Genomic DNA, 20,179 nt, shown 5'->3' with positions numbered 1-20,179 from the left:
TGCCTTGTCATATTGGCTTCTTTCACTTAGAATTGTGCACTTAAGGCTCTTACATGTTTTTGTGTCTTGATAATACATCCTGTTAGCACTGAATAGTATGTCATTCCTTGGATGTGCCACAGTTTGTATATTCATTTACTCACTATAAAACATTGGGTGAGAGGGGCCGGGGGTTAATCCACACCTGACAGTGCCTAGGAGTTATTCCTGGCACGGTGCTCAGGAGTGATCCCTGATAGTGTTTGTGGGGGAACATATGTGGTGCTGGGGATTTGAATGGGGATCTGGCTGCCTGCAAGGCAAGTGCCTTACTTTTTGTACTGTCCTTTCTGGTTGTAAAGGAAATTTTGATTTAAATTTTAGTAATTATGAATAATGCTAAATGTACATGAGTAACTTTGGGTAAAAATCAAGGACAGCAATTATTGTATTGTATGGGTAAAATATATTTAGATTTGTTTTGTTTTGTTTTGCTCTGGGGTCATACCCAGTGATGTTACTTCTGGCTCTACACTCAGGAATAACTCCTGGTAGTGCTTGGGGGACCATGTGGGATGCCGGGAATTGAACACAGGTGGGCTGTGTACGCAAGCACCATAACAGCTGTACTGTTGTTCTAACTAAAGTATGTTTAGATTTGTAAGGAACTCCTGTTTTTCAAAGCGGCTGTACCATTTTGTGTTCCCTCCAGCAGTGAATGAGAATTCTCTCCAGTTCTTTGTAAGCATTTGGTCAGTGTCCTGGATTTTGGCTAATATATTAGTGTATAGAGATACTTTACTTTCATTTTATTTTGTATTTCCTTCACAAGAGAAGATTTGGGACACCTATTTTATATAACTACTTTGTTATCTGTATATCTTCTTTTGTGAAATGCTTATTTTCTAAATTGAATTGTTACTTCTGGCTGAGTTGAGATTTTGTTGTTGTCATTAAGTGTGGGCTTAATCTCTACCCAGTTGAGATTTTGTTGTTGTCATTAAGTGTGGGCATTCACCCTTGGCAGTGCTCAGGGTCTAGTGCTCTTAAGGGTGAAGGCCACTCCTGACAGTGCTTGGAGGTCACTAGGGTCAAAATTATTCCTGGTGGTGTTATTTTGTTCATGATATGATGGTACAAATAATATGTAAGATGACCTGACTGCATATTTAGATGAAAATTACAGGTTCTGTAAGAGGAAGCAGAAATATTTGGAAATGCAGTTTTATTATGATAATAACTTGTAAATTTCTAGAGGAAAACATCCTTTCAACAGGTACAAAATTTTCTTTTGTTTTATGATTACTTAAAATGATTATTAAAGGCCAGAGCAATAGTATAGCAGTTAGAACACTTGCCTTGCTGCAGCCAACCTGGGTTCAATCCCTGGTACTCCTTATGGTCCCCTGAGTACTGCCAGGAGTGATTTCTGATCACAGAGATAGGAGTAAGCCTGGAACATCGGAAAATATGGCCCCCAAACAAAGGAATGAATATTGAATTTTTGATATTCACTAATGTTTGTTAAACCAGGTAAGGTGTTTGACACTACATACAGTATCCCAAGCAATGCCGGGAGTGATCCTTGAGTGGAGAGCCAGGAGTAAGCCAAAGACAAATCATTGTGTAGTTTTTCTTCACTGTGAAATAGCACTGAAATTTCACATATGATATATGTGCTTATAATAATAAATAATTTATCACTGAATTAGAAGTGCTGTTAATTATAATGGTTATATTACCAACTTAAGTTTCCTGCCCATGCTTCTCATTTAGCAAATGTTGAACCTGTGCATAAATATATTTTAATTATTGTTACTACCAGGAAGAGGAAGAACGTGATGAAATTCCTGAATGCTCCGAACCAATTCTGGAATTTAACAGAAGTGTTAAAGTTGCTTCTACAAAATATAATGGTCCACCATTTCCACCAGTTGCTTCTTCTTTTCAGCCCACTGCTGACAGTCTGGGCAAAGTAATTCAGAGGAAAGAAACAGTGGAAAATGACTTAATTCAGTGGTGAGTTTGCAGAAGGTGCTGGTGTCCATATATAGTAGCAATTCCAATTGTATTTCCAATGTAAATGTATTAAGTTTTATATATGAAACTTTATATGTAATTCTAATATGAATGTATTAAGTTATGTAAATGTATTAAGTTTTAAGTTTTGGTTTAAAATCATCCTTGTCTGCTTTTATTTATCACACCTTTCCTTTACGATAGTCACTTGAAACTATTTGATATGATGCTCAGGCTTCAGCTAATGTTAGATGATATTTATATTTATTATAATAAAGGATTGTTGTTATGTAATGAAAGCCTTAAGAATGCATTTTCTTTAATCCACTAAATCATTTCCAGGAATTTAACCTAAGAAAAAAATTGCAGTTGTTAGTAGGCCATACAATATTTTAACCACATACTGTGTTCACTTCAAACAAGGCACAGTGCTATTTAATTGTTCCTGAAATAAGCTCAATATTTTTGTACCTATTTTTTGCTGTAAGGGAGTTGTGATAGTTTTCCATAAGGAAGTTATGGAATAAATAAATAAATACCCTCCTCCCATCTAGGCAGTGCTCAGTTCTTGGCCAACCAGGCTGATAGTTCAGTGCAGTGGCCTGGTGCCATGCTGCGCGTGCTCTGATGTGCCCAGGATTACCTGGTGACCCCAAAAGTACTTGAGAGCCTCCCCCTGGAGATGCACACTTGGCAATGCTCAAGAGGCCTTCAGGGCTTACACCCAGCAGTGCTTGGGGTATCATTTGGTGCCAAGGATTGAACATCCCTAACTGCTGTATTGCCCGTATACCCTTTTGAAAAAATTTGAGGGGATTTGGTTTATATCCACTGGTGCTCTGGGGCTTCTCCTGGCTTTGGGTTTGGGTCACTCCCAGGAGAGCTTGTGGGGACCGTGTGTCCCTGGGATTAAACTGGGCTTAGGTGCATGCAAGGCCAGCACCATGCCATGTACTCTCTTCTGGCCCCCTAAACTTAAAAACTTTTTTTTTCCCTTTGGTCTTGCTTATTTGGGGTCATACCAAGTGGTGCTTGGATCTGCTCCCAGCTGGGTATAATATGTGCTTGGCTTGTTGAACTATTTCTCTCTCTCTAATCTTTATTTTTTCAATTAGGAGTTTTGTAATTTTTTTTTTAGCATTTGAAAAGACTTTATTTTATTTTTTGTCTTATTCTTTTTTTTTAAGACTGGTCACAATATTTAATATTCCAGCACCAATCCCACTATCATTACACCTTCCCACCACCACCATTGTTTTGAATTTTTCCACCCTGAACCCTCGAAGACTGCCCCCAAAGCAGGACCTAAATAATTTATTTTGTATTGTTTGTATGAATAATCTGCTAAAAATTATCCAAAAAAGTTTCCTTAGAGGAAAGTATGTGAAAATTGTTGTGTCTCACCCTGGAGCCATTAAGTCCTTGTATGAGAGGTTACTAACATGTTAAAAGTTGAGCTTTGTCTGCTAATATATATACATATATATATATATATACATATATACACACACACTATATATATATATATACACACACAAATATACTTATACTGTAGCACTGTAACACTGTTGTCCCATTGTTCATCGATTTGCTTAAGCGGGCACCAGTAACATCAGCATTGTGAGACTTGTTGTTACTGTTTTTGGAATATCGAATATGCCACGGGGAGCTTGCCAGGCTCTGCCCTGTGGGCAGGATACTCTCGGTAGCTTGCTGGGCTCTCTGAGAGGGATGGAGGAATTGAACCCTGATCAGCCTCGCACAAGGCATATGCCCTACCTGCTGTGCTATCACTCCAGTCCATACATACACATGTGTATAGAATATACATTTATGAAAATAAACATATATATAAACTTTTAAAATTTGACTATTCTATAAGGTTTTTTAAAATTTTCACAAATTCCATTCAGGCACTGATTTACAACACTGTTAACAGTTTTAGGTATACAGTGTTTCAACACCAATCCTGGCATTCCAGTCCTTTGAGCTATCTCCCCAGACCAAGATTTTAATTTGATTTCCCCCATCTCCCCATTATTCCCCCATCTCCACCCCTGGCATATTGAGTTCCACAGACCACCTCTCAGGGTCTGTTACCATTGCTATTCTTTTACTATGCTGTAAGGGCTTTTTGTTTTAATTTTATTTAATGGACTATTTCCCAGACAGATTCTTCTCTGTGATTTATTTTTGGGGCTAGATCTGCTTTATTTTTCTCTCCAGAGACAGCTTTCAGAGTGAGTGCTTTCACATGTAAACATTTGTGCCTATGTGTATAGTTTATTATTAGGGGTGGTACTTTGAACTCTGTACTTTTCAACCAGATTAAAGAAACTTTGATTCCCTAGGGTAGAACAAGAGGTGATGTCAAGAATCATCTCTGGGCTCTTTCCACTCCGACAACAGGCCATAACTAATGTCAGTGTTTCGGTCAGTGAGGCAAGTGAACCCTTGAATTCTGACATTGGTAAGTAAATTGGAATGGAACCATTTTTTATGTTGAAGCATAAAGCATAACACTTTCATGTCATTGTATATTTATGTTCTAGAGATCAAGTAGTCTTCAAAGACAACTGACTCCTTCTTTTTTTTTTTTTTTTCTTTTTGGGTCACACCTGGCGATGCACAGGGGTTACTCCTGGCTCTGCACTCAGGAATTACCCCTGGCGGTGCTCAGGGGACCATATGGGATGCTGGGATTTGAACCCGGGTCGGCCGCGTGCAAGGCAAACGCCCTACCCGCTGTGCTATCTCTCCAGCCCCCCAACTGACTCCTTCTAATATCACTTCCCATTTCTCTGTGGTAGAGATTACTTCCCCTCATTCATCCCTTTTGCTCATTTTCTATCATTCAGATTATTCTACTACCTCTGTCCTTCCCATTGCAAACCTGATATTTTTCATAGTATTTTGTATTGATCTTTGTTATGGTAACTATCAGATTATGTTTTCTTTGGTTTACACATTTATCTTACTGCAAATTATTCAGGATTAAGAAGGTTGAGCACAGAGCCAAAAGTAAGCCCTGAGCACTGCTAGATGTGGCCCAGAATTCAATAAATAAATAAATTAATAAATAAAGTTTTTTCTTTTGTGCATAGCCCAGGACTGTCACTGAGATGCTTAATAAGAATTTAACTTGTCACTGAGTAGTTCAAAGAGCCTCTCTTTACAGAATCCCTATCATTCTCCTCTTCCTCTAGTTATATCCTCTACTTCTCTTCCTTCCCCTCTACTTGCTCCTCCTGCTCCTTCTTCTCCTCCTTTTCTACATCTATCCCTTTCTTCTCTTTTTCCTTTTCCTTTCCAGTCAGCAGTTGTATTTCGATTAATTCTGTGTATTAGCCACACAATTTTTTTAGTTGAATCACCGTGAGCTACACTTAAAAAGCTTTTATGTTTGCATTTCAGTCATACAATGATCAAACACCCATCCCTCCACCACTGTACATTTTCCACCACCAATTTCCCCAGTATACCTCCCCCCACCCATCCCACTACTCCCCTGTCTCTATGGCAGACAATTTCCCTCTTTCTCTCTCTACTTATGGGCGTTATGGTTTGCAATACAGATAGTGAGAGGCCATCATGTTTGGTCCTTTATCTACTTTCAGCACACATCTCCCATCCTAAGCAATCCCTCCAACCATCATTGACTTAGTGATCCCTTCTCTATCCCAGCTGCCTTCTCCCCTAGCTCATAAGGCAGACTTCCAAAGGAACCACACAATTTTGAATTAGGGAAACATTTTCATCATTCTCCAAAGTTCACTCATGTTACTTTGCAGTCAGTTCTTAATTCCGTCCCTTGCTTTTGGGGCCCCTCACTGCTAGCCTGGTTTCTACCTCTTTAATTTTGCCTTTTCTAGAATCATATATGTATATGTATATGCAGTTACATATAATTTCTGTCATATAAAATAATTATTTGACAATGATGTTATTTTGTGTAGTAATAATACACCATAGATGCTATATTTGTTAATCCACTTGCAGTTGATGGCTATTATAAATAAAACTTTGCTATCAATATTTGCAAGCAGATTTTTATCTTTTTTGAATTGAATTACCATGAGATAGAGCATTACAAAATTGTTTATGAGTGCATTTCAGTCATACAATGTTCCAACACCCATCCCTCCACCAGTGTAATTCTCAGCACCAGTGTTTCCAGTTTCCCTCCCACCCCTTCAAGCCACCCCTTATCCCAGCTGACCTTTATGGCAGACACCTCTCTTCTCTCTCTTTTTCTCACTCTCATTTTAGTCATTATGGTTTGCAATACAGGTGCTGAAAGGTTATCATGAATATCCCTTTACCTGCTTTCAATACTCAGTTCTTGTCGAGAGTGATAATTTCCAACTAGTACTGTCATAATGGACCTCCTCTGTCTTAACTACCCTCCATCTCCCACCTCCCATACCATTGACCAACCATTGGCCAGCTTTCCTAGCCCATTTTCCCTGGCCTTAGATATTAGTTGAATACTATTTTATTATATTCCACCAATAAATGCAGTCAATTATATGTGTCCTTCTCCTTCTGACTTATTTCACTCAGCATGATATTCTCCAAGTCTGTCCATTTATAGGCAGATTTCATGACCTTATTTTTTTTTTAACAGCTGTGTAGTATTCAGTTGTATAGATGTGCCATAGTTTCTTTATCCGTACGTCTGTTCTTGGGCATTCAGATTGTTTCCAGCTTCTGGCTATTGCTATTGTGAATAGTGCTACAATGAACACAGAAAGGCTGGACCAGTCGGCATTTCCACCAGCAATGAATGAGGGTTCCTTTCTCCCTGCAGCTGCACCAGCACTGGTTCTTATTCATTTGGGTGTGTGCCAGTCTCTATGGCATGAGATGATGTCTCATTGTTGTTTTGATTTGCATCTCCCTGATGATTAGTGATGTAGAGCATTTTTTCACGTGACTTTTGGCCATTTGAATTTCTTGGAGGAAGTTTCTGTTCATTTCTTCTCCCCATTTTTTTTTTTATGGGGTTGGGTGTTTTTTTATGGGTGTTTTTTCTTGAAAAGTTCTACCAGTTTGATATTAACCCCTTATCAGATGGGTATTGGGTGAATAGTTTTTCCATTTCCATGAGCTGTCTTTGTATCTTGGTCACTGTTTCTTTTGAGGTGCACAAACTTCTTAGCTTAATGTAGTCCCATTTGTTAATCTTCGCTTCCACTTGTGCAAGCAGATCTTGGACACAGCTTTTCTTTTTATAAGAAACTGCTCAGAGCTGGGAAGATAGTACAGTGGGCAGAGCCTTGCATGTGGCTGACCTAGATTTGATCCCTGGCGTCCTATATGGTCCCCTGAGCACCTCCAGGAGTGAATCTCCTTTTTTTTTTTTAGCTATTTAAAAAAATTATTATTTTAAATTAAATCACCATAAGATACACGGTTGTTCATGATGAATTTCAGTCATACAATGTTCCAACACCCATCCCTTCGCCAGTGTACGACTTCCCTCCGTATTCCCAACAGGCTGTCTGTGGCCGACACTTTTCTTCTTTCTCGTACACACTCTCTTTCATTTTGGGCATATGGTTTCTAATACAGGTACTGATACACTTTCATGTATAACCCTTTACCTCCTTTCAGCACTCAGTTCTTGTCCAATGTGATCATTTCCAACTGTCTTTGTCATAGTGATCCCTTCTCTATCCTAGCTTCCCTTCAGCCTCTCATCCCTACCCCCACCCTCTTGTCGAAAGCTTCTAATCGTGAACCAGTCCTCCAGGCCCTTGTTTCTACTGCCCTTGGGTATTAGTCTCATACTGTGCTTTTTCTTTTTCCCTCTATGTCTGTTCCTCTCCTTCTGACTCATTTCACTCAGCATGGTACTCGCCATGTCCAGGAGTGATTCTTGAGTGTAGATCCAGGAGTAACTAACCTTGAGCATTGCTGGGTGTGGAGCAAAACCAAAAAAACATAATAAAAAATTGCTCAGTGTTTCAAAGAGGTTGTGTATTTTACATGCCAACAAGTGCATATGAGAGTTTTGTTGCTATTGCCAGTGCTTAATGTCACTGTGGTTAACTATAGTAATCCTATAAGTGTGTAAAGAGAACTCACTTTTTAATTTGAATTTTCCTAATCACTAATGATATAGTATTTTTCTTGTGCTTATATGCTATCTATCAATATACTTTGAGGATGTATCTTTTAAAACCCTTTATCCATTTTAAAATTGGTGTTTAAGTCATTCTGCCATTGAGTTGTGAATATTCTTTATTCTTTTTTTTTTTTTTTTTTTGCTTTTTGGGTCACACCTGGCGATGCACAGGGGTTACTTCTGGCTCATGCACTCAGGAATCACCCCTGGCAGTGCTCAGGAGACCATATGGTATGCTGGGAATTGAACCGGAGTCGACCGTGTGCAAGGCAAATGCCCTACCTGCTGTGCTATCGCTCCAGCCCCCAACATTCTTTATTCTTTTTTTTTTATCCTTCAACACTCTTATTTCTTTTAACATTCTTTATTCTTAATACAAATCCTTTACTGGATATAAATATATATAGGCATATATATAAGTATATATATATATATTCCCCCCCCACATCCAGTTGTGCTCAGGGCTTTCTCATGGTGCTGTGCTCAGGGATTACTCCTAGTGGGCTCAGGGGACCATATAAGTTTTGCGGGGTAAAACCAGGGTTGGCTGCATGCTAGGCAACTGCCCTATGAGTTGTGCTATCTTTCCAGCCCCTAGATATATGTTTTGTAATGATGTTCTTCTACTGTTACCTTGTTTTTTCCCTTTAATTTTATGTTTTGAAGATTGAAAGATGAAATCTAATTTGTTTATTATTAATAGCTTGACAATTTTGTGTGCTATTTAAGAAATTTTTCCCTAACTCAAGAGCATTGAGCATTTTATTGTGTTTCCTAATAGGATATAAAGGTTTTAGGATGTCACTTAGATCAGTGAAACAGTTCATAATTCATTTTTATGCATGGTAGGATGTAAGGATCAGATTTTTTGTGGGGGGATAAGAAAGTGGAGGGGTATATGGAAAGCTAGGATTATTTCTTAAAAAGCATCCTTCCCCCTGTTGAATTGCTTGACACCTTTATTGAAAATTAGCTGACTATATACGTGGATCTGTTTTTGGACTTCCTCTCCTGGAACATTGACCTAAAAGGTCTAACTTCATAACCACCCTTTGAGTTGCTCTTTTTATAAATAATTCTTGAAACTGATAGTGTAAATCTTGAACTTTTAAAATATTTCTTTTCATTTTTTTCTGTCCCTGCCCCATTATCTCGAGTGCATAATAATAATAATCTTCTGTTCCTTCTTAGGCTGTATTTTAATTTTCTAAATTCTAGATCCCAGACATATTTACTGCTTTTACTTTTAGTTGTTGTTTTGTTTTGTGTTGTTTTGTTTTGGGGCCACTCTTGGTGGTGCTCAGGGCTTACTCCTGGCTTTTTGTGCTGTGCTCAAGGATCACCCCTAGGACCATGTGTGGTGCTAAGGGTTGAGCTGGGTGAGCACTACTCAGGGCAGGCAGCGTACCTGCTGTGCTATCACTCTGTCTCCATGCTACAAGTCTTTTTATCACTCAATTCTATAGTGAGAGGAAGAGGCCAGATAAATAAATTTTTATTTGGATGCTTTTTCTCCCCTTGTAGTTTAGAGAGGACATTTGTTATGTAAATTATCATCTTAGAATCTTTCATAAGTAGTATGTTATCATTTTCATTGGTAATCTTCTGCTTACTCCTTTATGCATATGTCTGTTTAGCTACATCTGACATTTTCAGAATTAAGATGTAGATTACAAACATGTTTCTTGAACAATTCTGTTTTTTTTTTTTTTCTCTGTAGTAGAAGGAACAAGTGGTGGTGTCCTCCAGCTTTTTGTTGATGCAGGGGTTCCTGTGAATTCAGACATGATTAGCCACTTGGTGAATGAAGCTCTTTCTGAGACCATTGCTGTCATGATGGGGGACAGAGAAGACAAGAAACAGGCTCCGAGTGCAGCAAATGTGCCTGCGGATGTTTCTGCAAGTCAGACATATTTCCCGGTAGGCATGATTGTCCTTTCATGACTTTGGATGATGGGGGATTTCTGATATATATGGTAAAGTACGGTAAAACAGACACAAAATTAAATTTTGTATTATAATACAAAATTAAATTTTGTATTATAAAACAATATATAGTGGAGTGTGAATTCTTGTTCTTAAGGTAACACTCTACATTTAATTTAGAAACTTTTATATCTATAGAAAAATTAGAAGTTTGATATAATAAATATATATTTACTAATTGATACATTTTGGTACATTTTCTTTACTTTATGTGGTATTTAAAAACCATTTGAAAGTTCTAGATATCACTTTACCATGAAAAGCATCTGCCTTCTAAGAGCAAGAAAATTTGTTATGTAATCCAAATACCATTGTTACATCCCAAAGTTAATTTTGTCATAGCTGTGTTAGTATTATATAATACAGAATTCATATTAAAATTTTTCCAGTTTTCAAAAAATAATCTTTAGTTTTAAATTTTGGGGTGGAGAGGACCACACCCATTGGTGCTAGTAATGGAATCTGGGGTTCCCACTCAGATCAAAACATATGCTCTTTGGGGCTGGAGAGATAGCACAGCAGGTAGGGCGTTAGCCGACCTGGGTTTGATTCCCAGCATCCCATATGGTCCCCCGAGCACCACCAGGAGTAATTCCTGAGTGCAAAGCCAGGAGTAACCCCTGAGCATTGCTGGGTGTGACCCAAAAAGAAAACAAACAAACAAACAAACAAAAACATATGCTCTAGTCCTTTGATCCTCTTTTGATGATGTCTGTAGTAGCATTTGTGAATACTGTGTTCTTTTTCTGTTAGCTTATAAAATCTAGGGGTAAATCTGTGGTGTACTTCTCTTAAAAATCAAAGCTATGGGACCAGCGGGAGCATAATGGTCTGAGAATGTTCTAGATAATTGCTGTACCAACTGAACATATACCTTTGGCCGTGAAATTCCACTTTTATGATCATCAGAGTGACACAACTCTTAAAGTTTGATAATGGCCCTTGTTGGACAAATCTTGGGTCAACAGAAATTCTTACATGTTTTGGTGGTAGTATAAAATGGAACATTATGGAAGGAAACTTGACAACATGTTCAAATAAAAAATGCGGTTGTTCAAGTAAAAAAAATGCAGTTAATGGAACTGGGAAGATAGCCTTGCATAGCTCAAAGGCCCTGAGTTCTTTTGCTCTTTTTGTGGGGTGGTGGATTGGAACTCAACCAACAGAGCTCAGGGGAACCATGGGTGACTGCTCAGGGTTCACTCTTTGTGATGCTTAGAAAGCCATATATGGTCCTGGGAATCTAGCTGGCATTCGTGTGCAAGGCAAGTACCTAATCCCTGTACTCTCTCTTCAGCCTGAAGCCCTGAGTTCAGACCTTAGCACTGCATGGTTCACTTGAGCACCACAGTGTAGCCCTGGTGGCCCCCATTGCATCACCAGGCCTGAAGATTGAACTGTCCAGCATTGTGGGCCAAGTTTTGCCAGGAGTGACTCCAGCCCTCTGAGAATTGATTGCAAGAACCTTTCCCCCACAAAATGCAGTGAGCTCTTTAACTGAGCTGTCAGGCCATGAGGAATTTATTCCACAGATCATAATATGTCTAAGAAGTCCTTAAATCAAGATTATATTTGATAAGAAAAGGTGGTGGGACAAGGATAGGAAAGCAGACTAATTGTCACTACTATCATCCTTCTATACATTTTGAGTTTTGAATGATTTGAACTCAAAGTGTTTACTTCTTCTCCAGTATTTTACATCTCCATATTATCTCACTCTTCCTCCCTTGCTTTATTTTTCCTTAAACTCCCATCACTTTTACAAGCTCTATTTTTGTGTGCTAAGTAGCTGATTTTTCCATACCATGCCAAGCAAGTTAAAGTGATGCTTTTCCTGTTACCTGGCCTACTTACCCTGCCTCATGTTTCGTTTGCTCTTCACTTGTGTTTCCTCATCCTCTCTAATAATAGAAGGGAGCCTAGAGCTCTTGGCATCTGCTTCACTGGCAGAGCTGTTTCTGTTTGTCTGAGCTTTCTCTTGCCTAGTCTTGGAACTAATCGCTGGATGTTTGAGGGCCAAGGGTTAGGGCTCTTTATTCCCATCTATTTAAATTCTACATACTTTCCCAATGAGATTATTTTACTATTTAGAATCCACTTTTTGGGTTATTATAAGCAGCATTTCTTTTCTTTTGCTTGTTTTAGGAAAGAGTGTGTACCCCAATGGCTACCCCACAGCCAACTCCTCCTTGCTCACCGTCATCACTGTCTAAGGAACAAGTGTTGATAAAAACTCCATATTCTTCTCCTTGTGACTCAGATAATGAAATAGTTCTTCCTGTGAAAGAAATACTTTCTGAAAAAGGTAGAAAACTTTTGTTTTTTGGTGTTTGGACCTCATGCAGTGGTGCTCAGGGCTTATTTCTGGTTCTGTGTTCAGAGATCACTCTTGGCAGGGTTTGGGGACCAAATGAGGTACCAGGAATCAAACCTGAATCTGCCACGTGGCCCCTGTACTTTCACTCCAGCCCCTAGAAAACAGTTACCTAAAACTCAGTTTTACCTTTAGCAGCTATTGAACAAGATTTCCTTCATTACAGATTAATATACACTTCCCCGTTGTTACTCTAAGTTTCAATCAAGTTATGTGACTTTGACTATTTTAGGTGTAGGATAGTATTAAAATTGGTTTTTTCAAAATTATTTCTTTTACTTTACTAAATGAATACAAGAGTTTTCCCATTAATGGCTACCACAAACATTATTACTTTTGTTTGTATGACTAAATATTAAGAGATCATTGAAATGTATTCTTTTACAAGTTCTCTTTATACGTCAAAAGACTGATTCTTTTTTATTGTTGTTTACCTTTTTTCTTTATCTGAAAAAATTCTCTAGGAAGTGATATGCCTGTGGTCACGGTTTTTAATACTCCAGCAATTACCCCTACTACTACACCTCCCCCTGCAGCAGCTCTTACCCCTACGCTGTCAGAGATTTCTGTTGATAAATTGAAGAGGTTGAGCCCAGAGCTTCCAAAGCCATGGAGTGATGGAGACCTGCCACTGGAGGAAGAGATCCCTAACGCTTTCCAGGAAGAACTTTCCCCAAGAGCTATGTAAGAAGTGATATATTCATTCTCTTTAGTGTCTGAAAATTTCATTTCAGCTTGACTTATGTGCCTTGTGAAAGCATCTAAAATGTCAAAAGAAGCTCCTAAATCACAGGCAAACTTCTGTTTTAATAAATCTTCAACATATTAATCAAATTCATTTGTACTTTTAATTCTTTGTTATGCATTTAAAAAAATATTTATTATTTGGTTTTTGAGCTAACCCCTCCTGTGCTCAGGGCTTAGTCTTGGCTCTGTGCTCAGGGAGCATTCCTGGCAGGGCTGGGACAGTTGAGCCGGGGTCTGCCTCATGCAGCTAGTATGTAAACAAGTACTACCTTGTTTGTAGTACTATCTCTCCAACACAACAAATGATTTAATTTTGTTTTGTTTAATTTTGTTTTTCCTGGAAAGATGAAAACATCTGTCAAATTTTCTTGCGGAGGTACACTCGGTGGTGCTTGGGAAATATTCAGTGTTGGGGGTTGAACCAGAGCCTTTTTCAGCTATCTCCCTGGCCCTATCATATTATTAAGAAAATGAAAAGCAATTTTTTCACAACATGAATCTTAGTTTACTGTTGTAAATTCACTCTCATATTACCTCATATCCCCATGTAGATTTAATTTTATGGATGATAGAAATTTCAAGGTGGTCTTGGATTAAAGCATGAAAATATTTATTATTAAAAATCTGCTTAATTATAGTAATATAGACAGATTAGCAAAATATTTTACTAAGGTAGATATAGTACCTTTAAATCTGTTTTCTTTTCTTTTTTTTATAATTTATTTTTTAATTGGTGAGTCACAGTGAGGGTACGGTTACAGATTCACACATTTTCGTGCTTATTTTTCCCTCATGCAATGTTCGAGAGCCCATCCCTCCACCAGTGTCCATTCTCCACCACTTATGAACCCAGTATCCCTCCCACCCCCCTATCCCATCCCTCCCACCTCGCTCCTCCTCTGTGGCAGAGCATTCCAATTTGTTCTCTCTCTCTCTCCTTTTGGGTGTTGTGGTTTGCAATAGGGGTATTGAGTGGCCATCATGTTCAGTCTCTAGTCTACTTTCAGTGTGCATCTCCCTCCCCGCTCCCCGCTCTGGATTTCCAATTACATTTTACTTGGTGCTCCCTTCTCTATCTGGGATGACTTTCCCCCAGTGTGTGAGGCTAGCTTCCAAGCCATGGAGCCAACCTCCTGGTATTATATACTACTATTCTTGGGTATTAGTCTCCTACTCTTGTTTTATATTCCACAGATGAGTGCAATCTTTCTATGTCTGTCCCTCTCTTTCTGGCTCATTTCACTTAGCATGATACTTTCCATGTTGATCCACTTATATGCAAAGTTCATGACTTCATCTTTTCTAACAGCTGCATAGTCTTCCACTGTATAGATGTACCAAAGTTTCTTTAACCAGTCATCTGTTCTCGGGCACTTGGGTTTTTTCCAGATTCTGGCTATTGTTAACAGTGCTGCGATGAACATATAGATGCAGATGTCATTTCGACTATACTTTTATTTTTCTCCAGGATATATTCCCAGAAGTGGTATTGCTGGATCAAATGGAAGCTCAATTTCTAATTTTTTGAGTATCGTCCATATTGTTTTCCAAAGGGGCTGAACCAGTCAGCATTCCCACCGGCAGTGTAGAAGGGTCCCTTTCTCTCCACATCCTCTCCAACAGCGGTTGCTTTTGTTCTTTTGGATGTGTGCCATTCTCTGTGGTGTGAGGTGGTATCTCATGGTTGTTTTGATCTGCATTGCCCTGATGATTAGTGATACAGAGCATTTTTTCATGTACCTTTTAGCCATTCATATCTCTTTCTTGGAAAAGTTTCTGTTCATTTCTTTGGCCCACTTTCTGATGGGGTTGGATGTTTTCTTCTTGTAGAGTTCAACTAGTGCTTTGTATACCCTTGATATCAATCCTTTATCAGATGGGTATTGGGTGAATATCCTTTCCCACTCTGTAGATTGCCTTTGTATTCTGATCCCTGTGTCTTTTGCGGTGCAGAAACTTCTTAGTTTAATGTAGTCCCATTTGTTTATCTCCGTTTTTACTTGATTGCTTAGTTCTGTGTCATCTTTGAAGATACCTTTAGCTTCAATACCGTGAAGGGTTTTGCCAGCCTTGTCTTCGATATACCTTATGGATTGTGGTCTGATGTTGAGGTCTTTAATCCATTTTGATCTGATTTTTGTGCATGGTGTCAGGTCGAGGTCTAAGCCCATTCTTTTGTATGTGGTTTTCCAGTTATGCCAGCACCATTTGTTGAAGAGGCTTTCCTTGCTCCACTTCACATTTCTTGCCCCCTTATCAAAGATTAGATGATCATACATTTGGGGTTGTGTGTTGGGATATTCCACTCTGTTCCATTGGTCTGTGGCTCTGCCTTTGTTTCAGTACCATGCTGTTTTAATTGTTACCGCTTTGTAGTAAAGTTTAAGGTTGGGGAGGGTGATACCTCCCATCATCTTTTCCCCCAGAATTGTCTTAGCTATCCGTGAGCATTTATTGTTCCATATGTATTTCAGGATTGCTTGATCCATTTCTTTGAAGTATGTCATGGGTATCCTTATAGGGATCGCGTTGAATCTGTATAATGCTTTGGGGAGTATTGCCATTTTGACAATGTTGATTCTCCCTATCCATTAGCAGGGGATATGTTTCCATTTCCTCATGTCCTCCTTTATTTCATGGAGTAGCGTTTTATAGTTTTCTTTGTAGAGGTCCTTTACTTCTTTAGTTAAGCTGATCCCGAGGTATTTGATTTTCTGGGGTACGATTATGAACGGGATTGCTTTTTTCATGTCCCTTTCCTCTGTTTCATTGTTTGCATATAGGAAAGCCATGGTATTTTGGGTATTGATTTTATAGCCTGATACCTTACTATACAAGTCAATTGTTTCTAAGAGTTTCTTAGTAGAGCTTTTAGGCTTCTCTAGATATAGTATCATTTCATCTGCGAATAGTGAGAGTTTGATTTCTTCCTTTTTTATCTGAATGCCCTTAATATCTTTTTCTTGCCTAATGGCTATTGCTAGTACTTTCAGTACTATATTGAAGAGAAGTGGTGAGAGTGGGCATCCTTGTCTTGTCCCCGATCTTAGAGGAAAGGCCCTTAGTTTTTCCCCATTGATGATAATGCTTGCCGTAGGTTTGTGGTAGATGGCTTTGACTATCTTGAGGAAAGTCCCTTCTATACCCATTTTAGCAAGAGTTTTCATCAGAAATGGGTGCTGGATCTTGTCAAATGCTTTCTCTGCATCTATTGATATGATCATATGGTTTTTATCTTTACTTTTATTTATATGATGGATTATGTTGATTGATTTCCGAATGTTAAAACATCCTTGCATCCCTGGGATGAATCCCACTTGGTCATGGTGTATGATCTTTTTGATGAGTTGTTGGATCCTGATTGCTAGTATTTTGTTGAGGATCTTCGCATCGGTGTTCATCAGAGATATTGGTCTATAGTTTTCTTTGTTCATGGTGTCTTTGTTTGCTTTTGGCGTTACGGACATATGTGCTTCATAGAAACTGTTCGGGAGGGTTCCTGTCTTCAATTTCCTGGAAAAGCTTGAAGAGAACTGGCAACAAATCTTCTTTAAATGTTTGGAAGAATTCGCCAGTGAATCTATCTGGACCTGGGCTTTTGTTTTTGGGGAGACTTTTGATTACAGTTTCGTTTTCCTTGATATTTATGGGCCTATTCAGGTATTCCAAGTCTTCTTGGTTCAGTCTTGGGAGATTGTAGGAATCAAGGAATTCGTCCATTTCTTTTAGGGTCTCTTGTTTTGTGTCATACAGCCTTTCAAAGTAGTCTCTTATGATCTTTTGAATCTCCTTGGTTTCTGTTGTGATGTCCCCCTTTTCATTTCTGATTTGGTTTAATTAGGGTTCTCTCTCTCTCTTTCTTTGTGAGTCTTGCTAGTGGTTTATCAATCTTATATATTTTCTCGAAGAACCAGCTCCTTGTTTCATTGATCTTTTGGATTGTTTTTCGGGTTTCCATATCATTAATTTCTGCTCTAAGTTTTATTATTTCTTTCCTTCGATCTGGTTTGGGTTCCTTTTGCTGGTCCTCTTCTAAGATCTTGAGCTGTGAAGTCAAGCTATCTATATAGGCCCTTTCTTCCTTCCTGAGGAAAGCTTGCAGAGCTATAAATTTTCCCCTTAACACAGCTTTAGCTTCATCCCATAGATTCTGGTAGCTTGTGTCTTCATTCTCATTTGTTTCAATGTATTTTTTGATTTCCTCCTTGATTTCCTTTGTGACCCACTCATTGTTCAACAGTGAGTTGTTTAATTTCCAAGTGTTTGATTTGGTTCTCCATGTCTGTGTGTGATTAATTTCCATCTTCAGCGTATCATGGTCTGAAGTGATAGTTGATACAATTTCTATCTTCCCAATTCTATTAAGGTATAGTTTGTGACCCAGAATGTGGTCTATTTTGGAAAATGTTCCATGTGCACTGGAAAAGAATGTGTATTCTTTCTTTTTGGGGTGTATAGCCATGTATAGGTCTATCAGCCCTGTCTCCTCCATTTCTTCCTTCAGAGCCATTGTTTCCTTGCTGAGTGTTGTTCTTATTGATCTATCCAGAGGTGATAGAGCAGTGTTGACGTCTCCAGCTACTATCGTGGTGCTAGTTATGTCCCCCTTAAATTCTGTTAGGAGTTCTTTTAAGTATTTAGCTGGTCGTTCATTAGGTGCATATATGTTTTAGAGTGTGATTTCTTCCTGTTGTACCTATCCCTTGATAAGTAGAAAATGACCTTCACTGTCCCTTCTGATCCTTTTCAGCCTGAAATCTATGTTGTCGGATACTAGTATGGCCACCCCAGCTTTTTTGAGGGAGTTGTTTGCTTGCAGGATTGTTTTCCATCCTTTGACTTTGAGTCTGTGTTTGCTCTGACTATTCAGATGTGTTTCTTGTAGGCAGCAGAAAGTTGGGTTTAGTTTCCAAATCCATTTTGCCACTCTGTGCCTCTTGATTGGTGCATTTAGACCATTAACATTGAGAGAAATTATTGTCATGGGATTTTGTGCCATCTTTCTGTAGGGTCTGTTGTTCTTCTAGGGTTTTTCCTTGTCTTATAGTTGCCCTTTTAGTCCTTCTTTTAAGTTTGGTCTTGAGTCTATGAAGTTCCTGAGCTATTGTTTTTCTGTGAAATAGTGTATGGTTCCCTCAAGTTTAACTGAGAGTTTAGCTGGGAAAAGTATTCCTGGTGAGGCGTTCATTTCATTAAGTTTTTTCACTATATCCCACCATTGTCTTCGGGCTTGGAAGGTTTCTTCTGATAGGTCTGCTGTGAATCTAAGGGGTGCTCCTTTGTATGTGATTTCCTTCTTTGATCTTGCTGCTTGCAATATTGTGTCTCTATCCACGGAATCCATCATTCTGACTATGATATGCCTTGGGGAGTTTTTGTTTGGGTCCCTTTTAGCTGGCGCCCTTCGGACTCCTTGGAATGCGGGCGGATGCCCGCATTCTCTAGCTCTGGGAATTTCTTAGCAATGATGTCTTTGTGTTTTTTTTTCATTGGGATTGGTTCCCTGTGGTTCTGGTACTCCAATAGTTCTTATGTTGCTTCTCTTGTGGTCATCCCCTAGGACTCTAATTCGCTCAAGAGCCATTTTGAGATCTTTTGAGATTTGTTGTTGCTTATATGCTTTCTGCAACTCATCTTCAAGCTCACTGATTCTGTCTTTGACTGTAGCCATTCTATTATTGAGGGCTCCTGCTGAGTTTTTTATTTCATCTACCGATTCTTTTAATTGTGTCACTTCTGTTCATAGCTTTGAAATTTCTGCTCTCATTTCTTCCTGGATTATCTTGGTGGAGCGTTGCAATGCTGCATCGATATCCTCCCTTAATTTATTGGATGTTCATTCCATAGTTGCTTTGAGTTCGTGAACCATCTTCACTATTTCCTCTCTGAATTCTCTATCTGAGAGGAGATTGTATTTCTGGGAAGTCCCTATTGGGGTTTCTGAGATCCTCTCTTCCATCTCTCCTGGCGGTGGGGATTTTTAAATCTGTTTTAATCACGAATCCCGAAATCCCGTTGATCGTCAAATTTCTTGAATGGTCTCAGTAACCCTCTCCATTCGTTCTATCCCTGAGATTTTAGAAGCCTCTCTCTACCCAGCCTTCCCAATGATGCCACATTGGAGGCTCTTTCAGGGTCAGGGGAATGAGACCCAGCTTGTTACTGGCTTTGGCATATGAATACACCATGGGAAGCTTGCAAGGCTCTCCCATGTGGGCAGGAAACTGAGTAGCTTGCAAGTTTCTCCCAGAGGGAGAAGTAGGTTATAAGATTGCGCTTCCGGGAGCTTGCTTTTAAGTCTCTGGATGTTGGCCGTTGATGGGATTACACACACCTGGGTTCCTCTGCCAGTACCTTCGTGCATGAGGCTTGTCCGAATGTGTGGAGAGGGGCCTTGAGCATGGCTGTGGCTAGGTTCCAGTGGTCTTCAGCCACTGGGAGCTCTGTTCGGGGCGGGGAGGGAAGCTGGAGCCCATTCCCTCTGGGGGGCCCCAGAGAAGACAGCCAGGCGCGCAGGCAAGAGACTCTCTGTTTTAATATTAGAATTAATATATACTCAATTATCTATAACTTTATTTTTCCTTTTAGCATCATGTCTGTGGCCAAGGATGAAGAGCCCGTGAGCCTGGATCTGCCTGCTCCGCCCCTGCTCCCGAAGACAGTTCCCTTTACCCCGCTTCCTGCTGCCCCCAAGGCCCCTTCCCCTGTACAGACACCAAGTTCGGATTCAGCTTCTGTAGAGAGCACCGTAAGCGCTACTGCCACGGAAACAGAAACTCTAGATAAACCCATCTCGGAGGGAGAGATTTTACTTAACTGTGGTCAAACAGTGGCTCCCAAAAGTGAGTTAACTTATGTCCATTGATTGCACTGTTTAAATGGTAATTCCTGAGTGATACTTAAGGGAGTTTTCAAATGATACCATTTATGTTTCAAGAACTTTG

The 20,179-nt window shown here is 39.3% G+C and overlaps 1 protein-coding gene across 4 annotated transcripts in view; it reads left to right on the top strand.

Annotated features, from left to right (window-relative positions):
• Window positions 1-20,179, top strand: part of KIAA0586 (KIAA0586 ortholog) — a 122,505-nt gene that overhangs the window by 44,540 nt on the left and 57,786 nt on the right. For all 4 annotated transcript variants that reach the window (XM_055133626.1, XM_055133628.1, XM_055133627.1 and 1 more), the window contains exons 20-25: window positions 1,805-1,998; window positions 4,350-4,468; window positions 9,849-10,048; window positions 12,260-12,419; window positions 12,953-13,172; window positions 19,824-20,077. In XM_055133626.1, coding sequence (XP_054989601.1) covers window positions 1,805-1,998; window positions 4,350-4,468; window positions 9,849-10,048; window positions 12,260-12,419; window positions 12,953-13,172; window positions 19,824-20,077 — 1,147 coding nt within the window. The remainder of the gene's footprint in view (window positions 1-1,804; window positions 1,999-4,349; window positions 4,469-9,848; window positions 10,049-12,259; window positions 12,420-12,952; window positions 13,173-19,823; window positions 20,078-20,179) is intronic.

This window comes from Sorex araneus, chromosome 3, assembly GCF_027595985.1.
Source record: "Sorex araneus isolate mSorAra2 chromosome 3, mSorAra2.pri, whole genome shotgun sequence".
NCBI classification, from domain to species: Eukaryota; Metazoa; Chordata; class Mammalia; order Eulipotyphla; family Soricidae; genus Sorex; species Sorex araneus.
The sequence above is the reverse complement of the archived record's forward strand: the minus strand, read 5'-3'. Positions and strand labels throughout refer to the sequence as shown.